The 26,698-nt window shown below is 50.5% G+C and overlaps 1 protein-coding gene across 1 annotated transcript in view; it reads right to left on the reverse strand.

The window, feature by feature from the left end:
• Positions 1-7,585, reverse strand: part of UNC13A (unc-13 homolog A) — a 475,959-nt gene extending 468,374 nt beyond the window's left edge. Inside the window, exon 1 of the mRNA XM_075352602.1 lies at positions 7,288-7,585. Coding sequence (XP_075208717.1) covers positions 7,288-7,309 — 22 coding nt within the window. The 5' untranslated portion in view covers positions 7,310-7,585. The remainder of the gene's footprint in view (positions 1-7,287) is intronic.
• Positions 7,586-26,698: the final 19,113 nt, after the last annotated feature.

Consider the following 26,698-nt stretch of genomic DNA (forward strand, 5'->3'; position numbering starts at 1 on the left):
GGGTTATTTATTATTCAACCCCTCAAACCACAAGAATTCTGTTTGGTTCCCCTAAAGTATTAAGAAGTATTTCAGGCACAAAGAACAATGAGCTTCACATGTTTGGATTAATTATCTCTTTTTCCAGCCTTTTCTGACTAATTAAGACCCTCCCCAAACTTGTGAACAGCACTCATGCTTGGTCAACATGGGAAAGACAAAGGAGCATTCCAAGGCCATCAGAGACAAGATCGTGGAGGGTCACAAGGCTGGCAAGGGGTACAAAACCAAGGAGTTGGGCCTACCTGTCTCCACTGTTGGGAGCATCATCCGGAAGTGGAAGGCTTTTGGAACTACTGTTAGCCTTCCACGGCCTGGACAGCCTTTGAAAGTTTCCACCCGTGCCGAGGCCAGGCTTGTCCGAAGAGTCAAGGCTAACCCAAGGACAAGAAGGGAGGAGCTCCGGGAAGATCTCATGGCAGTGGGGACATTGGTTTCAGTCAATACCATAAGTAACGTACTCCACCGCAATGGTCTCCGTTCCAGATGAGCCCGTAAGGTACCTTTACTTTCAAAGCGTCATGTCAAGGCTCGTCTACAGTTTGCTCATGATCACTTGGAGGACTCTGAGACAGACTGGTTCAAGGTTCTCTGGTCTGATGAGACCAAGATCGAGATCTTTGGTGCCAACCACACACGTGACGTTTGGAGACTGGATGGCACTGCATACGACCCCAAGAATACCATCCCTACAGTCAAGCATGGTGGTGGCAGCATCATGCTGTGGGGCTGTTTCTCAGCCAAGGGGCCTGGCCATCTGGTCCGCATCCATGGTAAGATGGATAGCACGGCCTACCTGGAGATTTTGGCCAAGAACCTGCGCTCCTCCATCAAGGATCTTAAGATGGGTCGTCATTTCATCTTCCAACAAGACAACGACCCAAAGCACACAGCCAAGAAAACCAAGGCCTGGTTCAAGAGGGAAAAAATCAAGGTGTTGCAGTGGCCTAGTCAGTCTCCTGACCTTAACCCAATTGAAAACTTGTGGAAGGAGCTCAAGATTAAAGTCCACATGAGACACCCAAAGAACCTAGATAACTTGGAGAAGATCTGCATGGAGGAGTGGGCCAAGATAACTCCAGAGACCTGTGCCGGCCTGATCAGGTCTTATAAAAGACGATTATTAGCTGTAATTGCAAACAAGGGTTATTCCACAAAATATTAAACCTAGGGGTTGAATAATAATTGACCCATACTTTTATGTTGAAAATTTATTAAAATTTAACTGAGCAACATAACTTGTTGGTTTGTAAGATTTATGCATCTGTTAATAAATCCTGCTCTTGTTTGAAGTTGCAGGCTCTAACTTATTTGCATCTTATCAAACCTGCTAAATCTGCAGGGGGTTGAATACTACATGTAGGCACTGTATAGGAAAATATGTGGCATTTATAGAGTTAATAACATTGGTTAGCGCTTGAAACCGCTCACTACGGTTAGGGAAGAGGTTGTAGCACAGCCATCATCTGCTAGATCCTTAGGCTGCATCTAAGATGGGGACCTGAGATTGAACATATCAGCAAGACCTATCTCGGGAATGCGTTAAATCAGTTTCTCAAAATGTGAGGCTGTCCTCACCTGTTAGGCGCCCATGGCTGTTGTTGAGGCTCCGCTGGGTACACAGTATTCACAGACATGATTACAAGCTGCACACTGTTTTGACAGGATGCAGAAATCTCTTGTTTAACAAAAGTGGCTTAATTCATGAAACAAAAAATGTAAATAGAGCGGTATGTTAAAGTATTCGGCCCAGGCTCCATGTTAGGCTAGGATCACATTTCCATCAATTTGTATCAGTCACAATCCACGGCTCTGGTAAACAACGGAATCCGTTTGGCGGATTCCGTTGTTCCCATATACTTGTATGAGTGGTGGATTGTGACTGATGACGCTGCGTTGCATCCTCCGCCCGACTGATCAGTCGTGGAACGACTGACCGTCGGGCGGCAGTAACACATCATGTAGCGTTTTTTGAGCAGTGGAATCCTTTTGATTTCGCTGCGCATGCTCTCTCTCGGCGGCCGAACGATCAGCTGATTGCCCGGCAGCCGCCTTTTGTGACCGATGAGCTGATCACCCGGCGGCTGGCTAATGAGAGCAATCAGCTGATCACCCGGCGGCCGGCTGCTGTGAGCGATCAGCTGCTCACCCGGCGGCCGGCTGCTGTGAGCGATCAGCTGCTCACCCGGGGGCCGGATGCTGTGAGCGATCAGCTGATCACCCAGCGGTCGGCTGCTGTGAGCGATCAACTGATCACCCGGCGGCCGGTTGCTGTGATCTATCAGATGATCACCCAGCCGCCGGCTAATGAGAGCGATCAGTTGATCACCCAGTGGCCGGCTAATGAGAGCGATCAGCTGATCGCTCTCATTAGCCGGCCACCGGGAGATCATTTGTTCGCTCTCAAAAGCCGGCGGACGGCTATTGTGAACGATCAGCTGATCGCTCTCATTAGCCGGCCGCCAGGAGATCATCTGTTCGCTCTCAAAAGCCGGTGGCCGGCTATTGTGAATGATCAGCTGATCGTTCTCTCTCTCACGTTTTACAACGGAGTCCGACAATGAATTCTATTCTTGTCATCCGTTGTACAATGCATCAGTCACAAGCGGCAAGCAACGCATGTGACTGATTGAAAACAACGGAAATGTGAACCTAGCCTTAAGCAGGCTTTACACGCTGCGACATCATTAGCCAATGCTAGCGATGCCGAGTGTGATAGCACCCGCCCCTATCGTTATGCCGATATGTGAAGATCGCTGCCGTAGCGAACATTATCGCTACAGCAGCGTCACACGTACTTACCTGCACGGTGACGTCGCTGTGACCGGCGAACTGCCTCCTTTCTAAGGGAGTGGTTCGCTCAGCATCACAGCGACGTCACTAAGCGGCCGCCCAATCAAGGCAGAGGGGCGGAGATGAGCGGGACGAACATCCCACCCACCTTCTTCCTTCCTGATTGCTGGCGTGGGGCAGAGGTTCCTCGTTCCTGCGGCGTCACACGTAGCGATGTGTGGTCCCGCAGGGACGAGGATCAACTTCGCCCAAGCGACCGCAGCGATAATTGGGAGAGGACCCCCATGTCAACGAGGAGCGATTTTGGACGTTTTTGCAATGATCCAAAATCGCTCCTAGGAGTCACACACAACGAGATCGCTACAGCGGCCGGATGTGCGTCACAAAATCCATGACCCCAACGAGATCGCTGTAACGATCTCGTAGCGTGTAAAGCCACCCTTAGTCTACTTAGAAAGGCCACAGAAGACAAAGGATGAGAATTACTGATTTAAACCATACTTAGAACTCTACAAGAAGTCAAGATTTCCCAAGGAAAAAAGGGTAATGGAAAGAATGAATAGAAAGTCAAAGAGGATAAAGTGAAGAGGTACCTAAACAGCAGTATATGAATCACTGTCAACAATAAATATATTAACGCTTCAATTTTCAGCAGCACTTGGACATATTGTGTACTGTAGTGCCCTTTAAACAAATAGGACTCTGTAAACACAAATCCATGTCTAGAGGCCCTTCAATACTGTTCTATCATTTAAATTTAAAGGGGGTTTCCCAAAATCACGTTAGCCCTTACAGTGGATGGCTTGCTGATCCCTGGGGGTCTGGCTGCTGAGTTCCCATGTAGCGTGTCCAGGCGTGCAGAATGAAGCTTTCTCCCACTACTACCATCTTGGGCCAATGTGGGAGAGAGCTTCACACCTGGGCACGCTACACCCAGAGAACCTGAGGCTATGAGACAACTCAGCAGAGCCACGTCTTGAATGGAGCAGTGGTGCGCATGCCCATACTCCACTCATTCATTGTTTTTGGGACTGCTGAAGAATGCTGAGTACAGAGCTCAGCTATTTCAGTCAGTTCCAATGACAATAAAAAGAATACAGGCCCCAGGCAAGTATGTGCTCCACTGATCCATTCAGCAGGGGGTGAGCCCATTCTTGGGATCGTTGGGGGTCCAAGGGGTTGAATCCACAACAATAAACAAGTAATCTCCTCTCCTGTGGATTGGGAATAATTTACAATTTTGGAAAAAAAACTCTAAAAAATAGTTACACAAAATACCTACACGCACATTACATAATGCGCATAAGCACAAGAAAAATAATGAATGCATTACATATATCATAATTCTGATTAAAAGGCTTAATATTCATTTCATATCTTATTTAGCTAAGCCTGCACATTCTAGACCATCAGGGATCTTATGGGCAGATGTATACACTGGTGGACACAGACAGAAGAGGCCCCTGTGCAAGAAAAATATATGGGCCCTTTACAGCCCAAGAGCACATAAAAATGCACAATTCCACCTGCTTTCTAGATTGAAATGGGCCCCCAACCTCTTGGGCCCCAGTTTTGCATCGCAGATTGCACCAATGATATATCCACCTCTGGATGTATGTTAGGTGTCTAGAAAGATTCACAGCTACTTGCATGTCGGGAATTACTATGCATCAATCACATGAAAGGTTTATTGGATGAATACAATCACATTCATATTATAATATATGGAATCATCACCAGTGTCAAGTAATAAACAGACACATACAGTGTGTCCACCCATATCCTGTCCACCGCCATTAACTTGAGAATGGCGGCAGCTATAGGAATAGAAGTGGTGTCTAGGTATAGTAAAGTAACCATGCGCTACGCAATGAAACTACCTATAGCGCCACCTGGTGGAACACAACGGAGTTAGCATTAGATAGAGAAAAAAAATTAATTACAAAATTGTATGGCATCATCAATTCAATACAAATTGACACCTTGCATACAGAAATGCTATGATTAGAACGTGTAAAACTCACAAGGCTGTGGATGTGAAGCGATACCTCATGGAGACCTTCCTACAAGTCATTGAGTATGGTCGCTGCGTGGAGTGGCCTCCACGCTCACCTGACCCCATTGGACTTCTTTCTGTGAGGTCACATCAAACAGCAGATGTATGCGACCCATTCACCTACATTGCAGGACCTACGACGACGTATCACAGATGCTTGTACAAACGTGTCACCTACCATATTGCACAATGTGCAGCAAGATACAGTATGCTGTCCAGAGTCCAGATGTGCATTGCAGCTGACGGTGGCCACTTTGAGAATCAAAGTTAAATGAGCGCCAGAGGTGTGACAAGCATTCAATGTTTTGGGGGGGTCATGGGTTTCATATCATAGCATTTCTGCATGCAAGGTGTCGATTCGTATTGAATTGATGATGCCCTACAATTTTTTAATTCATTTTTTTCTCTAAATCGTTCCGTTTTCGAGATAAAAATGCTAACTCTGTTGTTTTCCACCAGGTGGCGCTATAGGTGGTTTCATTGCGTAGCGCATAGCTACTTTACTATACCTAGACACCACTTCTATGCCTATAGCTGCTGCCGTTCTCAAGTTAATGGCGGTGGACAGGATATGGGTGGACACACTGCATATATTGACCTATTTGTCTTGGGACCACATTTGCGTTATGTATTGTCTAATATATATATATATATATATATATATATATATATAAAATAGACAATGCATAACGCAAATGTGGTCCCAAGATAAATAAGTTCACTATATAAACATAAAAAAATAGCATTGCATGTATATTATTTATAAAGATAAGCAGATGGGCATATAGCTTGCAAGATAGATGTAGTCTGGGCACAACATTACCCCATCCCCCTTCACCCTCTCCTGTCTGCCCACATCACCTCATGGTTTTCTATTCAGAAATTCTTCACTTGGTAAAAAAGCAGAATCAGCTCCACAGGGGATAATGAATGGGCAGTGTACAGGGGGGCACTGAGAACAGGAAACCAGAGGAATTAGGTAAAGAATAAGGGACAGACTGAGAGTGGGTGCCATGAAGAGTGACAGTGTGTGGGAGCAGAGTGGGCACTTCATAAATGCCACAGAGCTGCTACACCACAGCAGAGATATGGAGCTGGTTTCTAAATATACAATGAATAGATAGATAGATAGATAGATACATAGATAGAGGAATAGATAGATGATAGATACATAGACGATAGATAGATCGATAGATAGATACATAGATGATAGATAGATACATTAGTGATAGATAGATAGATACATAGATAGAGGAATAGATAGATGATAGATAGATAGATACATAGATAGAGGAATAGATAGATGATAGATAGATAGATACATAGATAGAGGGATAGATAGATAGATAGATAGAGGGATAGATAGATAGATAGAGGGATAGATAGATAGATAGATAGATAGAGGGATAGATAGATAATGGATAGATAGATAATGGATAGATAGATAGATACATAGATGATAGATAGATAGATACATAGATAGAGGAATAGATAGATGATAGATAGATAGATAGATACATAGATAGAGGGATAGATAGATAGATAGAGGGATAGATAGATAGATAGAGGGATAGATAGATAATGGATAGATAGATAGATACATAGATGATAGATAGATAGATACATAGATGATAGATACATTAGTGATAGATAGATAGATAGATAGATAGATAGATAGATGGATAGATAGATAGATAGATAGATAGATAGATGGATAGATAGATAGATAGAGGGATAGATAGATAATGGATAGATAGATAGATAGAGGGATAGATAGATAATGGATAGATAGATAGATAGAGGGATAGATAGATAATGGATAGATAGATAGATACATAGATGATAGATAGATAGATACATAGATGATAGATACATTAGTGATAGATAGATAGATAGATAGATAGAGGGATAGATAGATGGATAGATGGATAGATAGATAGATAGATAGATACATAGATGGTAGATAAAAGCATGATGTTTGCTGAACAGTATGGTGTAGTGATTGCAATAATACACCGTGTGAAGAATGGAAATATGCCCTTAATCAACAACTCCTTTGCAAATTTCCTTTCCACAGATGAGTCTAAATACAATAAAAATATTAATTTCCTTAGCCAGGCAAAAGTAGCACATCTGCCACACACAGAAGCCAGTAACTCCCATCATCTGTCACTCCCAGCTTCGCCAAATGTACATCTGTCTATCTATATGTGTGTGTGTGTAATATATATATATATATATATATATATATATATATATATATATATATATATATCTGCCTTAGGTATGTGCACATGCATGTATGAGAAATTCCAATGGTGTAGGCGATCAGTTTCCTGTGACTGATAGATGAGCTGCCAGCCAACACCCATCTCACCCACCCGTGCTCCTCGTCTTACCTCCCACGCACAGCAGGGACATGGTGTGTGGTGCCCGGTGTAGAGCGGGCAGTGATGCCCACCGCTCCCTCCGCAGCCTTAGCTGGTCAGTGCCCTCCTCTGTCCACAGCTGGTCATAATGACTCCCCCTCACACAGCACAGTGTCTGCCATCTTTCTGCTTCAGCACCAAGGCTGTGGAGAGCTCCTTTTGACGTCAGGGGAAGGAGAGGGGGTCGAGGGGAGCGCTGCTCTGAGGGGAGGGGAGAGGAGCAGTGAGCACACCTGATTTGCAAAAAGCTACCAAGTGTTTCACATGTCGGTGATGAAAGTAAGTGCCCCCCTCCCCAAGCTCTGTGTAATGTACTACTCAGCTGATGCTTTGGCACCCTAGGGAGGCAGGGAGTGGGGAGGGGGAGCAGAGCATGATGTGAGCTGGGAGGAGGCTCGCCTCCTATTATAAAGCAGACTACGATCTGTACAGGAAATCAATGCTGCCAGAGGAAGAAAAAATATCAGGAAAAGGATGAATGGAGCATCTCATGGGAGGGAAAAACAGGAGGCATTTGGAAAATAACCAGCAGCAGATGCTCTAGAGTAGACTCAACAGAATTCTCCAGCAATAAATGTGTTCTATTAAACATGCAAAAGCCAACACTGCAGAGATCCTGAGCAGGTCTGTGCTCTAGAAAAGCCCTCCTAGTCCAGCAAATGGGACCCGCAACCCAGAGGATCTCCAATTGTACCAGTGCTCAGGGATCGCCCTCATAGTCTGCTCTATGGTGAGCATATATGAGCTACATACTATACTTACATAATCAGTGCTCACCATATACCACAGGGCAGAATCTCAGGATTGTTCTTCAATTCATGCATCATTCAGCACATTATGTATTTCTAAAGGTGGATGGCTAGATGGATGGAGAGATGGATGGATAGATGACAGATAGATGACAGTTAGATAGATGAATGGATGGATAGATAACAGATGGATAGATGACAGATGGATAGATGGAGGGATAGATGGAGGGATGGATGGATAGATGACAGATAGATGGATAGATGAATGGATAGATGGATGGATAGATGGATAGATGACATAGATGGATGGATGGATGATTGATAGATGAATGGATAGATGGAGGGATGGATGGATAGATGACAGATAAATGGATAGATGATTGATAGATGGATAGATGATTGATAGATGAATGGATAGATGGATGGTTAGATGGATAGATGACATAGATGGATGGATGGATGGATAGATGATTGATAGATGAATGGATAGATGGAGGGATGGATGGATAGATGACAGATAAATGGATAGATGATTGATAGATGAATGGATAGATGGATGGATAGATGGATAGATGACATAGATGGATGGATGGATAGATGATTGATAGATGAATGGATAGATGGAGGGATAGATGGATAGATGACAGATAAATGGATAGATGATTGATAGATGAATGGATAGATGGATGGATAGATGGATAGATGACATAGATGGATGGAAGGATAGATGATTGATAGATGAATGGATAGATGGAGGGATGGATGGATAGATGGATAGATGACATGGATGGATGGATAGATGATTGATAGATGAATGGATAGATGGAGGGATGGATGGATAGATGACAGATAAATGGATAGATGATTGATAGATGGATAGATGATTGATAGATTCACACATTCATTCATTGGTGTAATAAATATTTCTTTTCTTGGATAATTAGGCTCATATTCATATAGCAGCATAGTGGGACCATCCTACCCAGTGCCAAATAACACACATATACTCTATGATAAGAACTAGATAATACAGATTATTGGGTATAAGAATTTATAACAAATGTGGATCCAAAACCAGTAATTGTACTATATAAATATGAATATAGCCTTGTACATCTACTATTGCTAAAGAAGAGCAGACGAGCAGATAGCTAACAAGATAGATCCAGTCTGGGCACAACGTAAACCCATCCCTCCACCCTCTCCTGTCTGCCCACGTCACCTCGCTGTTTTCTATTCATAAATTCCTCACTCTGTGAAAAAAGCAGAATCAGCTCCACAGGGGATGATGAATGTGTGTACGTGGGGCAGTGCGCAGGAGGGCACTGAGAACAGGAACCAGAGGTATTCTGAAAAGAATAAGGGACAGATTTGGTGTGGGTAGGCCACATGAAAAGATGAGTGACAGTGTGTAGGAGACAGAGTGGGCATTCAGTAACTGCCACAGAGCTATTGTAGATACATAGATGTTAGATAGATGATAGATATTAGGTAGATATGAAATACATAGTTGCATAAATATTAGATATAAGATCAGTGGTGTACCACCAATTGTGGCAGGCCCCACGGCTGCTATGGGGCCTGGCGAGTGAGGGGGCCTGGCGCCGTCCAGTGGCTGCCCTGTGTATGTTCCTTTCATTAAATGTCAGCGACCCCCGCATACTTCTTGCTCTGCCGTGTGCTCCATTCTCTGGGTGAATATATATTAGCATGCCCCATGGCTGAAATAGCGTTCCAGCCAGAGAGGAGCTTCCCACCAGAAGCCATTGGTTCTTGTCTGCTCTGTTTTTATATTTTAGCAGGCCGGGCAGCGCTGCCTCTGGAGACAATGCGCCAGGCCTGGCGGTGGTAATATTTCGAATATTTCACTTCTTTCATTGTGTACCCCTGCTATCTCCCTGCTTTTCAATAGATTTAGACTCCAGCTATTGAAAACTGGAGAGAGATGGAAATGTCCATTAATATTAATGATTAAAGCCCCATTTCAGTGTTCTTTTTAATTTCTCCACTGGAGTGGAGCCTTAAATCTAAAGCTTGCTTTACACGGGACGACCGATTGTGCGATTTCACAATCGATCGCACCTGCCCCCGTCGTTTTTGCGTCACGGGCAAATCGCTGCCCGTGGAAAAAGCTCGTTTAACCCCCCGTCACACGTACTTACCTTCTGGACGACCTCGTTGTGGGCGACGAACGTCCACTTCCTGAAGTGGGAGGGACGTTCGGCGTCACAGCGACGTCACACAGCCACTGGCCAATAGAAGCGGAGGGGCGGAGATGAGCGGGACGTAACATCCCGCCCACCTCCTTCCTTCCGCATAGCCGGCGGGTGCCGCGGGACGGAGGTAAGCTGCTGGTCATCGTTCCCAGGGTGTCACACGGAGCGGCGTGTGCTACCCCGGGAACGATGAGCAACTGGCGCCATTTTAATTAAACGAGATTATGAAACCGAGCGACGAGTACACGACTCACGATTTGTGAGCGATACTGCGTCGCTCGGAGGTGTCACACAGCCCGACGTCGCAAGCGATGCTGGATGTGCGTCACAAAAACCGTGACCCCGACGATCTGTCGCACGATAGATCGTCTCGTGTAAAGCACCCTTTAGTCCTCTGCCCCATCTGAAACTCACCCTCTTGCGGCATCACTTTCTATCACCACCGCTCCAGTCAGTCTCCTGTGATTAACTACCTGCCGGCAGCTCCAGTTTTTCATGGAGCGTGCCGGAGGTCACAAATCTATGAGAGCTTCGTTCTGACTCTTACAGAGGTGCACTAAGCACTTGTGACATAACATGTGACTTCCATCCAGTCGCAAGTTACGGGTACGAGTATTATGGAGTTGGCAGCTTAGGAGGAGGATGGTACATACAATCCTAAGTGCAACCCAGGGTCCACAGTGCTATAGATGGCATATAGCTGCTAAGAGCCCAGAGAGCTGGACGGACAGATTCTGACTTCAGTATAATAAGGTACAAATTAATATGGCACAAACTGTCAGTGTTAAGTACACACTAACTAGTGAACAGAAAGGAAAATGCAGCGGAGCCACTATATGCGCACCTGCACAGTAGCACGTGCCACAAATAATAAAGGTCAGGACAGTGTGGCGCCCTGGACTAGTCAGGTCGTCACAGGTACTACAACACACACCCCACCCCGAGACAGGCACATCAGCCAGACACAAAATCCTTGTTACCTCCCTCCAGGGGCTGATGTCCACACCAGGTGGGGTGGAATCAGGTGGTTGGCCCCACCCACTGAGGAGTTCACAGTCCTGGAGGCGGGAAAAGGAAGTGAGTGCAGTTAGGAGAGTGAAAGGAGAGGAATGAAGTAATAGTGGAGGAGCAAACTGACCGTGTCCGGGTGTGTGGCCCGGGCACTAAGAGCAAGGCTGGCAGACGGTGGTGGCCATCTGCAGGAGAGGCCAATCAACGCGGAACCGTAGGACTGGGGTCGGGCGGTGGCCCGCCAGTACCGAACCGGGGAGCGAAGTGAAGCCAGCACACACAGGCAGGGCCTACGGACCCCGACCAGGCTTAGAGCCGCCATTAGAGGTCAAATCCGTCAGTGACCGGAACCCCAGGGGTTTCCTAACAGCCAAGACCTGATTGAAGGCAACTGTCCAACCAGCAAAAGGAAATACAGCTACCGCCACAGCTAGAGTTCCAAGGGCCAGAGCCTGCGGGCAAAAGGGCTCCTCCGGCACATATACACGCTGGGGAGCGGGTTACTGGTGGGAATCCATCGGGACCGGACATACACACAGGTGCAGGGAAAGGCAGCCACCACCAACCGTCCGGGAGAAACAACAGCAGCTGGCTGCGGGACCCGTCCATCCAGCCGTTTGGTTTACCAGAGATTTTGCGTACATTTGTGGCTGAGTGAGTACTACCGTGCCATCCGGCACCGCTCTGCACATTCCAAGCGACCCTGCACCTTCTTGACCCTGCCTCCCCGTCACCTCACCGGGCCCCGGGACCACCAACCCCTACCCACGGAGGGGGAAAACAACATCCCAGCTGCTCCCTACCATCGCTCCCGGGATCCCCGTCACCAGCAGCGGTGGTGCCCAACCTCACCACAACCCGTAGGTGGCGTCACGGACTAAATCCCCAAACCCAAACTACCCCCTTTCACTCACAGGCGAGGAGCGCCGCTCGAGTCCCCGGATCCGGCCCACCGCTCGAGCCAACGAGCAGCCATCGCAGCAGCGCCGGACCCGAGCGTTAACTCTCCCCGCCCGCGACAACTTGGCATCATGAACAGGATCTTACCGTTCTACCGGCTGGTAGAAGTGCGCCTTGTGTCCGCCGGCGGTGGCCGGCCGAAAAATTTCAGAATCCGCCATCTTGGGCGCGAAGATTTTCCCGTTCGAGCGTCTTCTCGAGCAGTGGAGGCGCGGAAGCCGAAGCCCTGCCCCTGAAGAGGAGGTGCCGAGGAAGGACCAAGGGGGGACGGATGGCGTCCGGCCGCATGCAAACCGAAGCCATAAAAGCAGGGACACCAGGACTCTGCCGCCATTTGGTTCCTGGAAGATACCGCTGCCAGCATGTACCGTCCGTCCGGTAACCCCGCAGTCCCCGAGCCCATGCCCGGCATCGCAGCGTGGGTGGAGGTCCGGACCGTCCAACTGAGCAGCCGTCTGCAGGTGCAAGTGCAGCTCCTCCTGGCGGAGTGGGAGGCCGACATGGCAGATGTGGTGGCGGCCATACGGAGACGCAAGGTGGAGGAAGTCTTGGAGGGGTGGGTAAGCGACCCACGCTCCTGTGTTCCTACAGGATCGGTCGTCGCGGCTGAGGGGCCCGGTCTGCGCCCACTCACCCTGCTGCCTCCCCTGCTACCCGTGTTGGCTGCTGCCGCCCCGCCACTAGGCCCGCTACCCCTACAACCGGTAGCGGAACCCTGCCAGTCCACCCGAACAGACCAGCCTGCAGACGAAGTCCGCAGATGACCCGCACCGCTTCCGTGGAAGCTCCCGAGGGCAGCGTCAGTCTGCGAAGATGCACCGGCGTCATCGGAAGTGACTGCACCCTGCACCGTTCCGGCTCCGGTGATCCGTTCCATCCAGGGGGAGGCGGAGGCTCAGCAGGTGAGGACCCCTGTACCCATATCCCACGCCTCGGCTGAGGCTGCGCCGGGTCGCTGCTGTGAGGCAGCACCCCAGGCCATGACACCGCGGGACCTGCCACAGCGAACGCCAGTAGTGGGCAGTGTGGAGGAAGTCCTGCGGGGCCCGACCTGCACGCAGGGGCAGCCAAACGCCCCTTATTGGGTCAGGGAGCTGAGCCAGCTGGGCCGGGAAATCGCGGAGAGGGAGAAGCGGAAGGCTGAGCTGATAGCCCGCACGATCCAAGAAAAGGAGAACCTCCGCAGAGCCACCTTCCGGGTACGAGGCCCGAGATACGAGGGTCAGGTACGAAGATTTGACCCCCGTAGGGGGTATGGATTTATTTTTGAGCCAGGCCTGGAAGCCGAGGTGTTTGTGGCCCGTAGGGATGTCAATGCCCACCTACCAGAGGGCCACCCAGGCCGCAACTTGCTCCCAGGCGATTTGGTAACATACACGCGGCACTGTGGAGAGAGGGGCTGGTTTGAGCTGGATGCGAAGCTGAGAGGGGGCCAGGAGGCCCAAGAACCGGCCCAGTCCCCTCTTCCGGCCTGCGATGTGGACCTGAAGTAAGGCAGCGGTCCCTCCGTTGCACCGTTGTCCCTGTTGGGACCACCAGTGCCGTTACAGGTAAATGAATGAAAAGTAATCAAACCGAAGTTTTACATGATTGACACCGTGATTGATCCGGCCGTTGCCGGCAAGTAGTCCCGGTAGGGACCCTTTGCTACCGTTGCATGAGGAACTCTTCATGGACATGCCTGAGAACTTGCAGAGCACCCACGAACTTGTGGGATTGTAAATATGTTGGGGGTATGTTTCCGTTGCCGCCTCCGGAGAGGCAGGTTTGGAGGATGGGCCTGGAGGAAAGAGATGGCCCAGGCCCGCCACTACCGCAACTGGTGGCAATCCTCCGGGGGTCAGGGGTCCCCCATGGACGTGGGGTCCCCTGAAGTGACAGCCGGGTGCAAGACACCGTACCCGTTCCCGCTCGGGCAGTCTGGATCTGGACTGGGGTCAAGGGGTGCTGCCCACTTCTTAGGGGCAGCATCAGGGCTAGGTTGCTTGGGTGGGAGAGCAGAAGCCGTCCGTCTGTTGTTATGAAAAATGTTTATATATATATATATGTTTTGCAACGTTCAAGATGACCTGAAGTATGCTTAATGTTTACCGTTACATGTTATTTATTCTTTTTTTCAGTTTGCAAAATAAAACCGGTGGTGGACGGGCAGCCTGCGGATGGTCTGCATTTAACCAAGGGGAATGTGGTGCCCAGGACTAGCCAGGTCGTCACAGGTACTACAACACACACCTCACCCCGAGACAGGCACATCAGCCAGACACAAAATCCTTGTTGCCTCCCTCCAGGGGCTGATGTCCACACCAGGTGGGGTGGAGCCAGGCGGTTGGCCCCACCCACTGAGGAGTTCACAGTCCTGGAGGCGGGAAAAGGAAGTGAGTGCAGTTAGAAGAGTGAAAGGAGAGGAGTGAAGTAGTAGTGGAGGAGCAAACTGACCGTGTCTGGGTGTGTGGCCCGGGCACTAAGAGCAAGGTTGGCAGACGGTGGTGGCCGTCTGCAGGAGAGGCGAATCAATGCGGAACCGTAGGACCGGGGTTGGGCGGTGGCCCGCCGGTACCGAACCGGGGAGCGAAGTGAAGCCAGCACACACAGGCAGGGCCTACGGACCCCGACCAGGCTTGGAGCCGCCATTAGAGGTCAAATCCGTCAGTGACCAGAACCCCAGGGGTTTCCTAACAGCCAAGACCCGATTGAAGGCAACCGTCCAACCAGCAAAAGGAAATACAGCTACCGCCACAGCTAGAGTCCCAAGGGCCAGAGCCTGCGGGCAAAAGGGCTCCTCCGGCACATATACACGCTGGGGAGCGGGTTACCGGTGGGAATCCATCGGGACCGAACATACACACAGGTGCAGGGAAAGGCAGCCACCACCAACCGTCCAGGAGAAACGACAGCAGCCGGCTGCGGGACCCGTCCATCCAGCCGTTTGGTTTACCAGAGATTTTGCGTACATTTGTGGCTGAGTGAGTACTACCGTGCCATCCGGCACCGCGCTGCGCAGTCCAAGCGACCCTGCACCTTCCCGACCCTGCCTCCCCGTCACCTCACCAGGCCCCGGGACCACCAACCCCTACCCATGGAGGGGGAAAACAACATCCCAGCTGCTCCCTAGCATCGCTCCCGGGATCCCCGTGACCAGCAGCGGTGGTGCCCAACCTCACCACAACCCGTGGGTGGCGTCACGGACTAAATCCCCAAACCCAAACTACCCCCTTTCACTCACGGGCGAGTAGCGCCGCTCGAGTCCCCGGATCCGGCCCACTGCTCGAGCCACCGAGCAGCCATCGCAGCAGCACCGGACCCGAGCATTAGCGAGCGCAGCGGCGGCGGCCCCCTTCCCACCCGCGACAACAGCAGTCCACTTAACTAGTGCTGCTGCCTGACAAGGTGAAGGCACTTGGGTATCAGTATGCAAAACCTGGGCTGTTACTCAGTTAGAGGATAGGCAGACTTAAAGTCAGCAGTGGTAACCTCAACACTGTCGCTGCCAGTATATGTGTGAAGTACTGCGGTAACCAACACACTTCACCAGCGTGGTTACCCACAATAATATTACACAGTAGCGGGTGAACAGAGAGACCGCTAATATTATTAGGTGGAGAGACCTGCCTAAAAAATTCTACCGCCGCAAGGCAAGGAATGACTGAGCGCAGTCCGACGTTGGCGGCATCTTTATATAGCCTAAGCACCACCCAGTCAGTTCATGCCCAATCAGCATAGCTGCCATCTAACGGCCAATCCAGAGAGGCCACGTCATCAGGGCAGCTGATGTTCAATGGCCAATCCAGAGAAGCCACGTTGTCGGAACAGCTGACGTCTGACGGCCAATCCGAACATGCCACACTTACATTCTTGCGGCTGAACAGCCACCAGTAACACAGCAGAGGACTGGGCAACTGCTGTGAACGGCGCTGAGGCGGAGAAGCACCCACAGAATGGGTCTCGGCAGGAGGCACCCTGACCCGAGAGGGAGGACGCCTCTGGCATATAGCCATAACAACGAGATGGTGCCTCGGGACCATAGCAGCGGTGAAAAAGGATGAACTCATGGCACACAGCTAGGTCAATCAATGTGTGGATGAAGGACCACCACATCAAAACCCTATCATGGCCAGCCAAGGCTCCAGATCAGAACCACATTGAAAACCTCTGGAATGTAATCAAGAGGAAGATGGATAGTCACAAGCCATCAAATAAAGAAGAACTGCTTACATGTTTGCACCAGGAGTGGCATAAGGTCACCCAAAAGCAGTGTGAAAAATTGGTGGAAAGTATGCCAAGATGCATGAAAGCTGTGATTAAAAATCATGGTTATTGCACAAGATATTGATTTCTGAACTCTTTTTGAGATAAAACATTATTAGTATTGTTGTTTCTAAATGATTATGAACTTGTTTTCTTTGCATTATTTGAGGTATGAAAGCAATGCATTGTTTTGTTATTTTGACCAGAGATGTTCAAAATAACAAAAAAAAAATGCAGTGCTTTCAGACCTTCAGTTCTGTCATTTTCGAAAATAAATACAAAATGTATTGCTTGGAAATTCGGAGACACGTTGTCAGTAGTTTATAGAATAAAAGAACAATTTACATTGTACTCAAAAATATACCTATAAAGAGAAAAATCTGAAAAACTGTCAATTTTGCAGTGGTCTCTTAATTTTTGCCAGAGCTGTATATATAGATAGATAATAGATAGATACAGAGAATATAGATAGGTAGGTAGATGACAGATAATAGAGAGGTAGGTAGATAGATAGATGATAAAAAAAAAGATAGACAGATGATAGAGACTAGGGCTGAGCCATTTCGCGCAGTTTCAAAGATTTCCGGGTGCCGGATCCGGACCCAGGATTTCGGGTGCACGATCTGGATCCGGCACTGGGGAAATTTATTGAAAAATAAAAATAAGAATTAAGTGAGAGTTTCATACTTACGAGACTCTGTGTCATGGCGGCAAATTGCTTCCAGGTCGCGCATTCACTTCCTGTACTGCACAGTACAGCTTTCCTTGCTTTCCCCGCCCACCAGCCATCCTGTCATCTGTGATTGGTTGCAGTCAGACGCGCCAACAGCCTGTGACAGCGTCTAACTGCAATCATTGCTCAGCGCAGCTCAGTGATTCTCTGCACTCACAGCCGGCAGTCTTCTCTATGGCTGCTAGCTGTATTATGTAGCCGAGCTGGATACATCGTCGTGGGACCTCGTGTGGATTACGCCCGACCTGCAGGGTGTTGGGGGTTAATAAAGTGGTGAAAGAGGGTGTGTTTTTGTACTTTATTCCAAATAAAGTATTTTTCTCTGTTTGTACTTCTTTAATATCATGTACAGGTTAGTGATGCAGATATCTCATAGACGCCTGTGCCATCACAACCTAGGGTGTAGTAGCAGCTGTGTACTGTTATTAACCCCTGCTATTACCCCGATTGACACCGCACACCACACCAGGACAACGGGAAGAGCCAGTAAAGCACTGGGAGTGTCACATTTAATGGATGCAGCAATAATACCAGGTGGCTGCGGGTTGAGAATACCAGCCCCAGCCGGCTTTATCTTGGCTGGGGATAAAAATTAGGGGGGACTGCACGCCGCAAGCAGTTTCTCTTAGACCGGAGTCACAGTTTTGAGGGACTCATGCGAATCTTGCATCGCATCACCGACACAGCCGCACACTCTTCTAACAGGAGCAGGCCGCATGTGTTTCTATGTCCATGAATGCTCATGCTCAGAGAACGCAGGCTGTGCCGGGTGACGTCATTCCAGACTTGTAAAAGTCTGACATCGCATCACCGACACAGCCGCACACTCTTCTGACAGGAGCGGGCTGCATGTGTTCATAGAGCACAGGCCGTGCCGGGTGATTTCATGCCAGACTCACACGAGTCTGACATCACATCACCAGCACAGCCGCACACTCTGACAGGAGCGGGCCGCATGTGTTTCTATGAACATGCACACTCATGTTCAGAGAGTGGCAGGCCGTGCTGGGTGATGTCATGCCAGACTCGAATGAGTCTGACATCGCATCACCGGCACAGCCGCACACGCTTCTGAAAGGAGCGGGCCGCATGTGTTCGACACTTGCACTGCTTTCCCCGCCCACCGGCCGTCCTGGTGCCTGTGATTGGTTAAAGTCAGCTGACACGCTGACACTCATGGTGAGGACGCATCTAGCTGCAACCAATTACACCCACCGGAGCGTGGGCAACACAGTGAATAGTCAATTGTCGGCTCCAGAAGGGTATAGCGTGACCCTGAAGAAGTTTGCCGCCATGACACAGCCTCGGTGAGTATACCACACGCACTCCTGCCCCCATATCCCTTCCACCACTGTTTTTAATCTCCAGATTCTTGTACCCATAGACGTATATGGGCACCGGATTCCGGAGCGGATCGGGTTTGTTTTTTTCTAACTGAGCAGTGATCTGCCAGTCCTGTTTTTTTGCCAGTCCGAGCAGCTCTGATAGAGAGAGATAATATAGCGATAGATGATAGATAAATAGAGAGTTAGATAGATAAAAAGATAATAGATAGGTAGATATATAATAGAGAGATAGATGATAGATAGATAATAGATAGATATGTAGATAGATAGATAGAGGGATAGATAGATAATAGATACATAATAGATAGATAGATAGATAGAGGGATAGATAGAGGGCTATATAGATAGAGGGATAGATAGATAGAGGGATAGATAGATAGATAGATAGATAGATAGATACATAGATACATGATATATAATAGATAGATAGATAGAGAACTATAATAAGCCATGGACTTCCATAGCCCCCCATCCCAGATATGGCCCCCCAGACCCCACCATGGATATGCCCCAACCACCGTTACTACAGTCCCCACCCTGGATATGCCCCATCATAAGCCATGGACTTCCATAGCCCCCATCCTAGAAGTGCCCCCACAGTCCCCACCTTGGATGTGCCCCATCCATCCTTCCTACAGTCCCCACCCACCATCCCCACAGCCCCAGTCCCTAATGTACACTTGCTTTGGCAAAACTAATTTGTATTTGGTCCTGCCAATAAAGCTTATTTGATTTGATTTGATTTGATTTGATTTGATAGATAGATAATAGATAGATAGAGGGATAGATAGATAGATAGATAGATAGATAGATAGAGGGATAGATAGAGGGATAGATAGATAGATAGATAGATAGATAGATAGATAGATAGATAGATAGATAGATAGATAGATAGATAGATAGAGGGATATATAGATGGATGGATGGATAGATAGATAGATAGATAGATGGATAGATATAGATAGATAGATAGATAGATAGATAGATAGATAGATAGATAGATTAGATAGATAGATAGATAGAGGGATAGATAGATGGATGGATGGATAGATAGAGGGATAGATAGATAGATAGATAGATGGATAGATAGATAGATAGATAGATAGATGGATAGATATAGATAGATAGATAGATAGATAGATAGATTAGATAGATAGATAGATAGAGGGATAGATAGATGGATGGATGGATAGATAGAGGGATAGATAGATAGATAGATAGATAGATGGATAGATAGATAGATAGATAGATAGATAGATAGATAGATAGATGGATGGATGGATGGATAGATAGAGGGATAGATAGATAGATAGATAGATAGATAGAACCTATAATCAGCAATTTAGTCTGTTTTTCTCCTGCAAACACTCCTGACATCTTTATTTCCAGGCGATCCTTATTATGAATACAATGAAAGTATTCCTTTATACCCAGGTATTCCTAACATAAGTTGCTTCCTCAGGTACAGGCATCCATCACACACAGAGCAGACAATGCCACATCCTCTCGTATGTCCCAGTGTATCTGTATAAGGCCCATACACATATATATACGCAGGAATGAAGAATTCCAATCACTGAGTCCACAGAAGGAGCTGCCAGCCAACACCCATCTCACCCACCCGTGCTCCTCGTCTTACCTCCCACGCACAGCAGGGACATGGTGTGTGGTGCCCGGTGTAGAGCGGGCAGTGATGCCCACCGCTCCCTCCGCAGCCTTAGCTGGTCAGTGCCCTCCTCTGTCCACAGCTGGTCATAATGACTCCCCCTCACACAGCACAGTGTCTGCCATCTTTCTGCTTCAGCACCAAGGCTGTGGAGAGCTCCTTTTGACGTCAGGGGAAGGAGAGGGGGTCGAGGGGAGCGCTGCTCTGAGGGGAGGGGAGAGGAGCAGTGAGCACACCTGATTTCTCACGTATACTATTAGTCATACGGTCACAGCACTATCAGAAGTGTCCCCTCCATCCACTATACCTGATCATTATCAGCCTATGTGTATAGAAGGAAAGGTAAAGGACCTGCATTTCTCATTTACATCTCATTATTAGCAGAGGTGGATCCGGGTTTTCCGGCACCCGTGGCAATCATTTAGTTTGGTATCTCCCCACTGGAGCCTATAAGTAGTCCTCATCCTGACAGTGAGTATACTACACGCTGTTAGGATTGGGCATGCTACTGTGGGTAATGTGATAATTAAGGGGTTTGTCCAGGTTTGTAATGAAGGTCTACAGTGACTCTAGTGACTACAGACTTCTGAATTCAACAACCGAAAAAAAGGTGTGTTCTGCAGGTATAACCATTCAATAATTCATAAAGCATCCGTTATGGTTAGAAAATGTATCATATTTTATTCCATCATATTTACAATACAAAGTTTATTTATTGCTGGTACTCACAAAAAATTAAAATTCTACCCCATAAAAATATACAAAAAACAATCTGGTGCAGTGTGGAACAGCCAAAATGTCCATCTAATTGTCAATACAGAATTAGAATTTTAATTTTTTGTGAGCACCAGCAATAAATAAACTTTGTATTGTAAATATGATGGAATAAAATATGATACATTTTCTAACCATAACAGATGCTTTATGAATTATTGAATGGTTATACCTGCAGAACACACCTTTTTTCGGTTGTATATTTGACAAATATGGTGGGATTTGCGCTGTCAAATTTCTAGATTGATATGGATCTTTATCTCTTTTTTTGGTTTAATAAAGACTTCTGAATTCGCCCGCTTCACGCTTTCAGGATTCTCCTGTGCTGAGGGCAAGAGTGGACGGTCATATGAGTACAAGCAGGCAATTTGCATACTTCCGGGAACATTCCGACTAGACGTGTTTGGCCTCACTCAATTGTCTTGTATTGAGCGAGGAGGCCTCGCATGTGTAATCAGCACATGACCATATGTATGCAGATCACATACAGTTTCATGACCTCCTGCTCTCACTGCTGGCAAAATAAAATGCTACAAGCTTCCAGTATGCACTCTATTAGAATTGAGGAGACGGCAGTCACATACAGTAAAGGGTACTTTACATGCTACGACATCGCTAGCGATCTCGTTAGCGAAGTGAAATTCTAGATCGCAAGTGCGATCTTTTGAAATTGCACATGCGTAAAATGACCTATGTGCGAAAGATCAACAAAAGATCGCACTTGCGATTTAGAATTTCACTTCGCTAACGAGATCGCTAGCGATGTTGCAGCATGTAAAGTACCCTTAACTGCAGACTTTCATCACAAACTTAGCAACCCCTTTATTTTTCAAGGTACATCAATTATACTGTCAGGTCACAAAAATATACATATATCTATATATATAATTGCCTTATTCTGTCTGTCTGTCTGTCTGTCTTGCTCCAAAATTGTGTCCCGGGACATGTCCTTACGGTGACAAACAGCGGATTGGTTGCTGGCCTCGCCATGTCCCCGCCCCCCTGCACGGATTGACCGCTCGCCTCGCCTTGGCTCCTCCCCCCCGCACAGATTGGTCGCTCGCCTCGGGTCCGCCCCCCCTCGCACGGATTGGCCATGTCGTTACGGTGACAAACAGCGGATTAGCCGCTAGGCTCGCCATGGCCCCGCCCCCCCGCACGGATTGGCCGCTTGGCTTCACGGATTCGCCATGGCCCCGCCCCCCCCCACGGATTGGGCGCTCGCCTCGGCTCCTCCCCCCCGCACGGATTGGCCGCTCTCCTCGCCCAGGCTCCTCCCCCCGCACGGGTTGGCCGATCACCTAGGCTCCGCCCCCCACACGAGGTGAGCGCATCAAGTTCCTGCGGCGGAACGAACACACACACACACAGACACACACACAGACACACACACACAGACACACACACACACACACACACACACCAGATCGCATCCACATACTCACAACATCCCGTGATATCGCTTGCTTCTCGGCGGCGATACTGTGTAGTGATCTTCCAGGACCTGCCGGAGGATCACATGGCCGGAAGCATGTGTTATCTCCGGATGTTGTGATTGTGTCAGCGCGTGTATGCGATCGGATGTGTGTGAGTGTATGCGATCGGATGTGTGTGAGTGTATGCGATCGGATGTGTGTGAGTGTATGCGATCGGATGTGTGTGAGTGTATGTGATTGGATGTGTGTGTGTGAGTGTATGCGATCGGATGTGTGTGAGTGTATGCGATCGGATGTGTGTGTGTGAGTGTATGCGATTGGGTGTGAGTGTGTGTGTGTGAGTGTATGCGATCGAATGTGTGTGAGTGTATGCGATCGGATGTGTGTGAGTGTATGCGATCGGATGTGTGAGTGTGTGTGAGTGTATGCGATCGGATGTGTGTGAGTGTGTGTGTGAGTGTATGCGATCAGATGTGTGCGTGTTTAATGTCTAATGTGTGACTGTGGAGCACGATGGGGAGTGCGCAGCATGGGGGATGGAGCACGATGGGGGGGTGCGCAGCATGGGGGATGGAGTACGATGGGGGGTGCGCAACATGGGAGATGGAGCACGTTTGGGAGTGCGCAGCATAGGGGATGGAGCACGATGGGGAGTGCGCAGCATGGGGGATGGAGCACGATGGGAGGTGCGCAGCATGGGGGATGGAGCACGATGGGGAGTGCGCAGCATGGGAGATGGAGCACGTTTGGGAGTGTGCAGCATAGGGAATGGAGCACGATGGGGAGTGCGCAGCATAGGGGATGGAGCACGATGGGGAGTGCGCAGCATGGGGGATGGAGCACGATGGGGATGCGCAGCATGGGGGATGGAGCACGATGGGGAGTGCTCAGCATAGGGGATGGAGCATGATGGGGAGTGCGCAGCATGGGGGATGGAGCACGATGGGGATGCGCAGCATGGGGGATGGAGCACGATGGGGAGTGCGCAGCATGGGGGATGGAGCACGATGGGGAGTGCGCAGCATGGGGGATGGAGCACAATGGGGGGTGCGCAGCATGGGGGATGGAGCACGATGGGGAGTGCGCAGCATGGGGATGGAGCACGATGGGGAGTGCGCAGCATGGGGGATAGAGCATGATGGGGGGTGCGCAGCATGGGGGATGGAGCACGATGGGGAGTGCGCAGTATGGGAGATGGAGCACGTTTGGGAGTGCGCAGCATAGGGGATGGAGCACGATGGGGAGTGCGCAGCATGCGGGATGGAGCACGATGGGGGGTACGCAGCATGGGGGATGGAGCACGATGGGGAGTGCGCAGCATGGGAGATGGAGCACGTTTGGGAGTGCGCAGCATAGGGGATGGAGCACGATGGAGAGTGCGCAGCATGGGGGATGGAGCACGATGGGGAGTGCTCAGCATAGGGGATGGAGCACGATGGGGAGTGCGCAGCATGGGGGATGGAGCACGATGGGGGGTGCGCAGCATGGGGGATGGAGCACGATGGGGAGTGCGCAGCATGGGAGATGGAGCACGTTTGGGAGTGCGCAGCATAGGGGATGGAGCACGATGGGGAGTGCGCAGCATGGGGGATGGAGCACGATGGGGGGTGCGCAGCATGGGGGATGGAGCACAATGGGGAGTGCGCAGCATGGGGGATGGAGCACGATGGGGAGTGCGCAGCATGGGGGATGGAGCACGATGGGGGGTGCGCAGCATGGGAGATGGAGCACGATGGGGAGTGTGCAGCATGGGGGATAGAGCACCATGGGGGGTGCGCAGCATGGGGGATGGAGCACGATGGGGAGTGTGCAGCATGGGGATGGAGCACGATGGGGAGTGCGCAGCATGGGGGATAGAGCACGATGGGGGGTGCGCAGCATGGGAGATGGAGCACGTTTGGGAGTGCGCAGCATGGGGGATGGAGCACGATGGGGAGTGCGCAGCATGGGAGATGGAGCACGTTTGGGAGTGCGCAGCATGGGGGATGGAGCACGATGGGGAGTGCGCAGCATGGGAGATGGAGCACGTTTGGGAGTACGCAGCATAGGGGATGGAGCACGATGGGGAGTGTGCAGCATGGGGATGGAGCACGATGGGGAGTGCGCAGCATGGGGGATAGAGCACGATGGGGGGTGCGCAGCATGGGGGATGGAGCATGATGGGGGGTGCGCAGCATGGGGGATGGAGCACGATGGGGGGTGCGCAGCAAAGGGGATGGAGCACGATGGGGAGTGCGCAGCATAGGGGATGGAGCACGATGGGGAGTGCGCAGCATGGGGGATGGAGCACGATGGGGATGCGCAGCATGGGGGATGGAGCACGATGGGGAGTGCTCAGCATAGGGGATGGAGCATGATGGGGAGTGCGCAGCATGGGGGATGGAGCACGATGGGGATGCGCAGCATGGGGGATGGAGCACGATGGGGAGTGAGCAGCATGGGGGATGGAGCACGATGGGGAGTGCGCAGCATGGGGGATGGAGCACAATGGGGGGTGCGCAGCATGGGGGATGGAGCACGATGGGGAGTGCGCAGCATGGGGATGGAGCACGATGGGGAGTGCGCAGCATGGGGGATAGAGCATGATGGGGGGTGCGCAGCATGGGGGATGGAGCACGATGGGGAGTGCGCAGTATGGGAGATGGAGCACGTTTGGGAGTGCGCAGCATAGGGGATGGAGCACGATGGGGAGTGCGCAGCATGCGGGATGGAGCACGATGGGGGGTACGCAGCATGGGGGATGGAGCACGATGGGGAGTGCGCAGCATGGGAGATGGAGCACGTTTGGGAGTGCGCAGCATAGGGGATGGAGCACGATGGAGAGTGCGCAGCATGGGGGATGGAGCACGATGGGGAGTGCTCAGCATAGGGGATGGAGCACGATGGGGAGTGCGCAGCATGGGGGATGGAGCACGATGGGGGGTGCGCAGCATGGGGGATGGAGCACGATGGGGAGTGCGCAGCATGGGAGATGGAGCACGTTTGGGAGTGCGCAGCATAGGGGATGGAGCACGATGGGGAGTGCGCAGCATGGGGGATGGAGCACGATGGGGGGTGCGCAGCATGGGGGATGGAGCACAATGGGGAGTGCGCAGCATGGGGGATGGAGCACGATGGGGAGTGCGCAGCATGGGGGATGGAGCACGATGGGGGGTGCGCAGCATGGGAGATGGAGCACGATGGGGAGTGTGCAGCATGGGGGATAGAGCACCATGGGGGGTGCGCAGCATGGGGGATGGAGCACGATGGGGAGTGTGCAGCATGGGGATGGAGCACGATGGGGAGTGCGCAGCATGGGGGATAGAGCACGATGGGGGGTGCGCAGCATGGGAGATGGAGCACGTTTGGGAGTGCGCAGCATGGGGGATGGAGCACGATGGGGAGTGCGCAGCATGGGAGATGGAGCACGTTTGGGAGTGCGCAGCATGGGGGATGGAGCACGATGGGGAGTGCGCAGCATGGGAGATGGAGCACGTTTGGGAGTACGCAGCATAGGGGATGGAGCACGATGGGGAGTGTGCAGCATGGGGATGGAGCACGATGGGGAGTGCGCAGCATGGGGGATAGAGCACGATGGGGGGTGCGCAGCATGGGGGATGGAGCATGATGGGGGGTGCGCAGCATGGGGGATGGAGCACGATGGGGGGTGCGCAGCAAAGGGGATGGAGCACGATGGGGAATGCGCAGCATGGGGGATGGAGCACGATGGGGAATGCGCAGCATTGAGGATGGAGCACGATGGGGGGTGCGCAGCATGGGGGATGGAGCACGATGGGGAGTGCGCAGCATGGGGGATGGAGCACGATGGGAAGTGCGCAGCATGGAGGATAGAGCACGATGGGAAGTGCGCAGCATGGGGGATGGAGCACGTTTGGGAGTGCGCAGCATAGGGGATGGAGCACGATGGGGAGTGCGCAGCATGGGGGATGGAGCACGATGGGGAGTGCGCAGCATAGGGGATGGAGCACGATGGGGAATGCGCAGCATGGGGGATGGAGCACGATGGGGAATGCGCAGCATGGGGGATGGAGCACGATGGGGAATGCGCAGCATGGGGGATGGAGCACAATGGAGAGTGGGGATGGAGCACGATGGGGGGTGCGCAGCATGGGGGATGGGGCATGATGGGGGGTGTGCAGCATGGGGGATGGAGCACGATGGGGGGTGCGCAGCATGGGGGATGGAGCATGATGGGGAGTGTGCAGCATGGGGATGGAGCACGATGGGGAGTGCGCAGCATGGGGG

The sequence above is a fragment of the Anomaloglossus baeobatrachus genome, chromosome 1 (genome assembly GCF_048569485.1).
Source record: "Anomaloglossus baeobatrachus isolate aAnoBae1 chromosome 1, aAnoBae1.hap1, whole genome shotgun sequence".
In the NCBI taxonomy this organism is placed as follows: domain Eukaryota; kingdom Metazoa; phylum Chordata; class Amphibia; order Anura; family Aromobatidae; genus Anomaloglossus; species Anomaloglossus baeobatrachus.